Raw genomic sequence first — 8,642 nt, 5'->3', positions numbered from 1 at the left:
GGATAGCTTTATCCTTTCTTAAGTGTAAAAGTAAGCCCTAAAAGTTGAGTACTTTATTTGGTGTCACGGTAAAATGTTTTAATGACAATATTCAATTTTAAGGAAAAAATGCAGCTATTTAATGTGCAGTTAGCTTGCTGATATGGATATAGCGTGTAGTCTGAGGAAAGAAATTACGTTTATAGCAGCTGTTTATTTTTGAGAATTTCCAGTTCTATTATACGATTACGTATTATACCAAACATATAGCAGATACCTTTCCTAACTCTGAAGTCACAACTAGATATTCTGGCAAGGCAAACATACGGTATAGCTTCATTTCTGTAAAACAGGATTATCTTAGGAATTAGGAAGGGGGTTTATTTTATTAAGTACATGATAGTATATCACAAGTTAATGATACAACCAGCCCAGAAAGCAGATTTTTGTTTTGTTTTTGTTTGTTTTTTAACTCACTATGCCTCACTCACTGCCAGTACGCTGGCAGTTGATGAATGTAAAGATTGAAAGCATGTTACAATAGATACATAAAAGGCAGCATTTTATTTTGGTACTGCAATGCCTGTTTTTTTATTTCATGAGATGAAGCACTAAGTCTTTTGTGTGGACAAATATAATTGTAAGGGTTTGGGGTTTCTTTGCAAATCATACTATGATGCTATTGATAGCTTGGCACCGTGGGTTCCTCATGGTCTTTCCAGGTCATTACTGCCAAGGAGTTGGCATATGATGATGGTGCACTCCGTACAAACTTCCGCCACATGGGTGGTGTACATTTGACTTCATCTGGATCTTTGGATAGCCGGTCATTGTCTAGGTCATCATAAACCACATCCCGTACAGCTAATTCCCTCGGGTACTGGATTCCCTTCTCCATGGTGGTCCATTTTCCTGGCTGACATACAAGATCTTCCTTGAAGGGGTACCTTTCCTTCACACCTGACAGGAGACGCCTCCAGAGGGTGAAGCTTTGTGCTCCGTTTCCAATTGCTTTGTCGATGCCTGCGTCTCTAGCAAGGGATTCCAGCTGCCCGGCTTCCCTGCCGTCTAATTCCAGACTATTGGCTGCGGTGTCCCAGCACTGGAGCAGCCAGGTGACAAGGTGTTCGCCTGGACAACAACCAAATTTCTTTCGCGTATCTCGTAGCTCACGCTGGGAGAGGCCTCGGGTAGGTATTGATGCTTTTATGATACCTTCCTCTTCATCTTCCCGTTTGTTTGATGGCCCAGCCACTGCGGAATAGCCCATCTCATCGTCATCTTACTCCCCAGTCTGAGCAGGAGTTCCTCTGCATTCTAAACGACCTGACTTTCTCATCCATTGTTGCGTCTTGGGTTACAGGGGCAACTTGCACTGCTACAGTCTCTTTCCCTGACCCAAACGCAGGGCCTGTGACAGGGGTTGGAACGACCGCAGGACAGTAACAAAGTGCCCAAGGCCTATATCATACATTACCACAAAACCACAGACACAAATCCCACAAAACACGTTCATTGTTCATTCCGTGCAGGCTTTTTCAGCAACACCTGCCATGGTGGCACGTCCTTGGGCCCACCACCGCCTCCAGAACGCCCCAACTCTCCGACTGTTGTGACCTGTGGAGAGGGGGAGCACATGTAAGTGGGGCACAGTCTGCCTTCTGCGCGCAAAGTCTGGCTCTGGGAGGTGCGCTCAGGCTCCAGGGGGCAGGATCTTACCAGAGGAAGGCTTCTTCTTTGCTGCTGGCACTTCCCGCAACCTGCAAAAGACAACAGCCATCAGCAATGTCCCCCACTCTTGCATGGCCTCACGCAATGCTTCACGCTCCTTCAACCCCTCTCCTGGCTGAATGGCCCCACCCACTCACCTATCGCCCTTCCTGTGGCAGACCAACTTCTTCTGCTCCGTGGCGCTGGTCACCAGGGCATCCTGGTCGCTGCTTACATGCTCTGCACAAGTTTGCTCTGGAATGACCTGGCAGAGGAAACCAAAGCGGGACACAAGTTTAGGGCCTGCTAGGACCAGTCCTTGCTGGCCAGAGGTCCCCCAGTGTCAGACCTCACCTCTGGGGTGCTGGCAGCAGGCGAGGTCTCATCGGTTTCTGAAGATGGTGATGCTTTGTCCGTGGACAGAATGCGGGTTCTCGCGTCCTCCTCTTCTACTTCTGATGTAGAGGAGGCCTCCTCTGCGCATGTGTTGAGCAGACCAGGCGCCCTGGGCGTGTAGAGCATGTGCGCCAGCAGAGCCCAGCAGAGGAAGAAGCCCTCAGAAGCAGGGCCAGGACATAACTGAAGATATACCCTGCGGCCTGTGTGGAAACAGAGCGCCAGACGTTTCTCGGAGAAGTCGTGCACAGCCAGATTTACACACCGCAGTGGAAGCAGCCTGGAGGAAAATCTAGTTACTGGGGTACTCCCAGTGGTGGGCCCCCCAGTGTCAGGGTACATACCGCGTGGGCAGACACACCACCTCTTGGGCTGCCCCACATCACGGAAGGGAGAGTAGGGAAGGCTGACGACGGGGATAGGTGGTACCTGGTTAGTTCCAGTCCCTCAGCTGGAGGGGCTGCCGGGGCAGCCAGTAACAAGGTGTCGGGCATCCCTGCGCTGGGATCAGTGCAGGCCACGCCCATGGTAATGACGTGGACGCGTTTCGTTACGTGAAGCATCTCCCCCTGGCAGCCAACCTGCATGGGTGGAATCCATTAGCTTAGGACCCTGCTTCTGAGGCAGGATATCTAACCTCTGCCCTTCCCTACCCCAGTCACCTGGAAGAAGTCGCTCTCAAACAATGGTGCGTTTTGCAGGATGCCAAACTCCCCTGCCCGCAGCAGGCGTTTCAGGGGGCCTGGGGACATGGCTCTCTCAGCACACTGCACCTCTAAGAAGCACGTGTGGGTTTCTTCTGGCCTTGGCGCGTGGATCACTTCTCCGTCACAACACTCCTGGGCTTCAGCCTTAACCTTTTCTACCCACACAGCTGCCACCCTGCTTGGGACTGATGCCTCAGTGCTGCGCGACAGCTTTTCGTATCAGTGACATCAACTCTGACATCAGCGATCTCTGTGACATCAGTGCTCTGTCACATCCAAAAGAGGTGACACCGCGACACCTCATAGAGTGTCCAGAGTGACATCCACGCTGCACAACTGCAACACCTACAAAGGCAGACAGCACTATCAACAACACAGCAACACGGTGGCCATGATGAGTACATCTCCCTCATTGAAACCTCCCAACCTTCTGCCCGCTCTCCCCTACCAAACACCACCAAGATTGCACTTAAAGAGAGTAAGCATTGTTATTCCTAGTTCTTTTACATGTTTTCTCTCATTTGGGGATGGAGGAGGGGCCAAGCCCCCACAGAGGCATAATTTAGGGGCGGTCTTTCTGCCCCCCCCCAAGCCATACTGGTCACCTCAGGTCTCAGAGATGACAGGCAAGGTTGCCTTCCTGCTCACCTCACAAAAGAGCTGAAGCAATATATATAAATATATATATATATATATTTACATATTGATATACATAAACAATAAAATAATTTCATTTGGGGGAGTGGTTTTGTGTCCTGCAGCTCTCAGCAATGTCCCCTTTCAGCCTTCCCGCAGCAGCCCAGCTTCCTCAGTTCCCTGGCACTGGCCACCAGGGCACCCAGCTTCCTACTGAGGTGCTCACTACTTCCACCAGCTGGATGGTCTGTGCGAGTCTGCTTGGGAATATCTTGGGGCAAGCAGGCAGGGTGGGGCGCAAGTTTAGGGACTGCTAGGAACAGTCCTTGCCAGCCTGGGGGCCCCCGGTGTCAGGCCTCAGCTCTGATTAACCTCTGCTGTGGTTTAACCCGGCAGGCAGCTCAGCACCACGCGGCCTTCTGTTTGCTCCCCCTCAGGGAGATGGGGAAAAGAACTGGAAAAAAACGGTAAAACTCTTGGGCTGAGATAAAGACGGCTTAATGACGGGAAATGACAAAAAATGAAGGGAAAATAATGATAACAGAATAAACAAAACAAGCGATGCGCAACGCAGTTACTCACCACCTGCCAAACAATGCTCGGCCAGTCCCTGAGCAGCAGCTGCCCCCCGGCCAACCCCCTCAGTTTTATTGTCCCACACAACACTTCGGGGTATGGGACATCCCTTTGGCCATCTGAGGTCAGCTGTCCCCTCCCTGGCAGGGCAGTGCTGGAAAGTCCTTGGCTCTGTGTAAGCACTGCTCTGCAACAACTACAACGTTGGTGTGCTATCAGCATTGTTTTTCTCCCAAATCCAAAACAGCGCTGTAGGAGCCACTATGAAGAAAAGGAACTCTCTCCCGGCCAAGACCAGGACAGCCTCTCAGAAATCACACACAAGATTAAAATATTAAAAACTATACCCGATAGGAAAGAGTAACTTAGAAGCCCACAGATAAGAGCGAAGCAAGGCTATCGCAGGTGACCTGGACTGACAAACCGTGCCAATGGTCCTCAGCCATGACTTCCTGGGGACCAAAGGGTATTCCAGAGCTTCCTTATAGAACTTTCTCTACTCTCCCTTGACACAGTCCAAACACACGCTGCAACATCACGAATTGCAAAACTTCATCAGAGCTATTGAGACATACTGCGGCACAAGTCCATCAACAGTTCAGCTTCCTTCATTTGCAGGGACATGCCTGTTGCTGCACCACAAAGAAATGTTTCCTTTGCTTGATTTTACAGCTGCCAAAGCGAACTTTTTCTTTTTTTTAAAGTTACATTCACCTTAGATTTCAACAAGTCATTTAATCATTCCATTTAATCGAAACCCTAAACTTGACTACATCGAACAAGGTATTCCGTTTCAGAGGAGAAGGATAGAGGCTTGTATTTGATGTTGTAGTTACTGCAAAACTTCAAGGCTAACTAAACCCAACAGGTGAGGGCTCCTTCCCTCATTTCTCTTGTCCGTTACTTACCTCTACAAAGTAGAAGCGCCCCAGACCCTTGTAGTGCCCTAATGAGACAACTCTGGCCCTTTCTGCTGTACTGCTCTGAGTACACATCAGGGAATTTACACACATTCTTACATGTGCCTGCAACTCCTCTGATGCCACGCTCTGAATTTCGGTAATATTACAAGTGCAGATTCATCTTTGAATGAGTTCCTGCTCGTGATACACGCAGCCAGCTTCAAGAAGGAAACTCACTGCTCCAGCCTACTTGAGACACATCTGTTATCTGCAGGTCTGCACATTAGAAAAATTCATTACCATTGCAATATATCTGTATTAAGAAGACTGAAACAGATACATGGAACAGAGTAAAGGATAAGAGAGAAAAATAAAATGGGGAGGGGGTCAATGAGAGTCTAAGGAATGACAGCGGAACCTGTGAAAGTACGCAACAGTGATCAGCACCTGTTGTGTCACTATTTACTATGCACAGCTTTGGACTGCAGACAGCATCCGAAAAAAATGGTCTCCCTGCTCCCCCGGTATACACAGAGCAGTGCAAGGCAGTACTTCACTATCATGTTGTGAAGAGTGAGAACAGCAGCATCCTTGGATAAAGCCATCCTAGGCCTCCCAGATGCCACAAAAGACAAGCCATTCCCCTGTTGATGCTTGCTGCTGACAGATTTGTCTCTGACAGCTGATCGTCACTGGCTATTTGAGTGAACTCTGAGACATTTCCTACAACCTTTCAATCTTTAGATTCATCAACTGCCAGCGTACTGGCAGTGAGTGAGGCATAGTGAGTTAAAAAACCCACGGTGGACGAATTGGCTAAACAACTCCGGCAGAACGAAGAAAGTCTCTCCTCTTCCCTACAGGCCTGCGTCTTGGCTGTGGAAAATCTGAAGAGTTCCACCAACTAAAAGAGAATACTTTGGAGAAACTTTCTGAAGTTTTCAACCCACTTAGAGAGAATTCACTGGGAAGACCCCTTCTGGGTCTTAGTTTCCCATGCAAGCTTATTCAGCAGAGCAGCTGAACCTCTCAGATCGACAGCCTTGCGGCAGAGTGCACTGTCGCATAGTCTTTTTCCTGTGCAATGACTTCTCACCTTCAGTCTTTGACCTTCTTCTAGGGCTCAATAGCTCTGCATAAAGAAGGGAAGTTGCAGCTTTGTTTCACAATGCAGCGTCATGCTTGCTCAGAGTGATCTCTTCATCTAAGACCTGAAGCACAAACCAGAACATTTGTATTCAGATTTTTAAAACTCCGAGTGTTCATAGCTAGTTCCACACACAGAAATGAAATACTATACGAGTTAAAAGACACACTGCGCTAGTTACTCAGTATCCCGAACAACTATAAGAAAGTACACTTTCCAACATATAGTACCGTTTGAATTTCTCTCAGTTTGGCTTCCTTCTTCGCTATGGTTTTCTGGACAGATATTTTCTTGCATTCATACATCCTAGTACCAGCTGCTTCTTCAACCATAGACAAAATCTAAAATAAAACATCGAAATTCTGACGTTACTTCTTTGTACAACGTCAAATAGATTTGACTTAGAACTGAGCTCAACGTCATATATCCCTACATTTTGTTGTTGTTGTTTTTTCACCCAAAATACTGATTCTTGTCATTCAAAATAAACCCGTAAAATTCCAGAAAAAAACTCCCACAGTTTTCTTACCTCTGGTGGCTTCATATTTAGGACTTTGGTAATTCGTCCCTGGTTAGAGAAAGATAAATCAAAAATGACGATTGTTTACCATGCTGTAGTAGTGAAAATAAAATTAAAAGTCACACGTTAATTTTATATGCTATACTGCACGCTAAAACGCTTTTTTTTTTTCCTGTAAGGATAATCTAGTTTTATACAATTGCTTTATTCTGGAAAGTTCACAGAAATACATAAGTAAATTCTTCATGCAGCACACTTGAAATGGCCCTTTTAACCTCCAGACGCATCTTCCACATTATTGCTTGTATCCATATAAAGCAGTACTCTGTTTATTTTGTACTGTTAGTCTTACTGACTTGCAAATCTTAAATAACTTCTTCATTATAGGTTGGCTGTTTGGTCATTTAGCTCATATGTAACGAGGGGAAGCAGAATGGGTGCAATACTGACTTTTTAAAAATAAATAAATAAATAAGCAGGAAATTGGGACAATTCCATTTGAAACAGTAAAGCCTGCTACGTTTTATTATTCCATGCAAATATTTCAAAAATTTATTTAGTCCTTGTGTTAAAGTTTGTCAGGGTCTTTTCACTTGATCAACTTTGCTCTTCTCAACTGGTCTATCAACTTCATACAAAATACTGACTAAGATAGAATTTACCAAACAGGAAAAAAAGCTCTTTTTTTTAATGCAGTAATAGAGGAAAAACTTATCTGTTAAAGAGACAAAAAGGAAAACAAAATGGGTATATGTTTTACAAAAAGCCTGCAATAAGGCATATGAGAAGAAAGAGTAAGGGCTGAAAATTATGTTTCTGCTGGAAACCTTAGCTACATGACAGATACTTGACTCGTTCAAGCTGCTCTTCTCTAATTAAGAAATTAAGTGTTCTTCCACTACCTGTTCAGCCACAAACTTAGTGACACTTCTATACTTTTTGGATTTTAGAAAGATGCACACAATACCTGCATAATGAGGAAGTGAGGGTTATTGACATTGAGTCCAACAGAACAGAAAAGATCCTGTACAGAAGTGTTGGTAGCATTCACACCATTGATGAGATACTTATTTTTACCTCCAACGATGACCTAGGCAAGAAAGAGAAGCAGAAGAAACTTCACATGATTTAAAAGTGGCTTGATTGTGGGAATACAAGCTAATGACCTAAAGGGATCAAAAATCTGAGCAAGTCCCATGTTATATAGCCTTGCATACGCATATGGAACATCAAAACAGATCTTACAGATATTTCAGATGTCTTTTTAGTGCTAACATAAAACGATCAGTAACAGAGGGCAACATTTTTGTCCTAGATTTACAAGAAGACTTCCAGACTCTGCAGGTTTTCTTATCAAGGTTCCTATGCTCTTGGAGACAAAATTTAACACACAGTTCAGAAATTAAGTAGAAAAGAAAGCCACAAAATAGAAAATCAGAACTTGTTTTATGAGCACAATACCACTGCTATTATGTTTCTGTGCAACTCTGTAGAAAACACTATGGATATACTACATTCATTTATATAGAAAACATTATTAATACACTACATTTAATTACGTTAAACTTATTTCCCAAGTAATTTAAAATTGTAAGCTAGTACACTGGTTCCACTTTTACAGTCTGTTTTACTGTCTGTTTTGCCTTTAGTCAGAAAAGAACTCCAGCCTCAGAGGCTGCTGCCTCTGACTGACAAACCGTGCCAATGGTCCTCAGCCATGACTTCCTGGGGACCAAAAGGTATTCCAGAGCTTCTTTATAGAACTTTCTCTACTCTCCCTTGATACCTTTCTGCAGCTGATTATATACTGATATATATACTATAGCTGATTTATACCTTTCTGCAGCTACTTAGTAAAGTGCGTATAGAGAAAATGGAAACCAACCCATCTGAGGGGAGTGCACAGCAACAGGGTAAGAGATGATGGGCGTAGTTTGCAAACGGGATTTTCCGATGAGATGCAGAAAGTTTTGGTTGTTCCTTCCCCCCAAACCATGAAGTGATCAAGTATTGGAACAGGATGCCTGATGAGACTGTGGAATCTCCGCCTTTTGAAATATTCACAACTT

The 8,642-nt window shown here is 45.1% G+C and overlaps 1 protein-coding gene across 3 annotated transcripts; it reads right to left on the bottom strand.

The window, feature by feature from the left end:
* Positions 1-422: 422 nt before the first annotated feature.
* On the bottom strand, positions 423-7,665 carry LOC308185796 (Golgi-associated RAB2 interactor protein 6-like). Of its 3 annotated transcripts, none has more exons than XM_080574354.1 (10): positions 7,541-7,665; positions 6,583-6,621; positions 6,284-6,394; positions 5,354-6,117; positions 2,748-3,137; positions 2,515-2,666; positions 2,044-2,365; positions 1,848-1,954; positions 1,699-1,739; positions 423-1,596 (listed from the first exon to the last, which is right to left on the bottom strand). In XM_080574354.1, the coding sequence occupies exons 5-10, from the start codon at positions 2,835-2,837 to the stop codon at positions 1,499-1,501; spliced, it is 810 nt and encodes a 269-aa protein (XP_080430480.1). In that variant the 5' UTR covers positions 2,838-3,137; positions 5,354-6,117; positions 6,284-6,394; positions 6,583-6,621; positions 7,541-7,665; the 3' UTR covers positions 423-1,498. The 3 variants fall into 3 exon arrangements, with proteins under 3 accessions (XP_080430480.1, XP_080430481.1, XP_080430482.1); XM_080574355.1 differs by having other exon boundaries at positions 6,003-6,117; positions 7,541-7,658; XM_080574356.1 differs by lacking the exons at positions 5,354-6,117; positions 6,284-6,394; positions 6,583-6,621; positions 7,541-7,665 and adding an exon at positions 4,352-5,347.
* Positions 7,666-8,642: the final 977 nt, after the last annotated feature.

This window comes from Anser brachyrhynchus, assembly GCF_964034855.1.
Source record: "Anser brachyrhynchus genome assembly, chromosome: Z".
Lineage (NCBI taxonomy): Eukaryota > Metazoa > Chordata > Aves > Anseriformes > Anatidae > Anser > Anser brachyrhynchus.
This window is presented reverse-complemented; position numbering and strand designations above follow the sequence as displayed.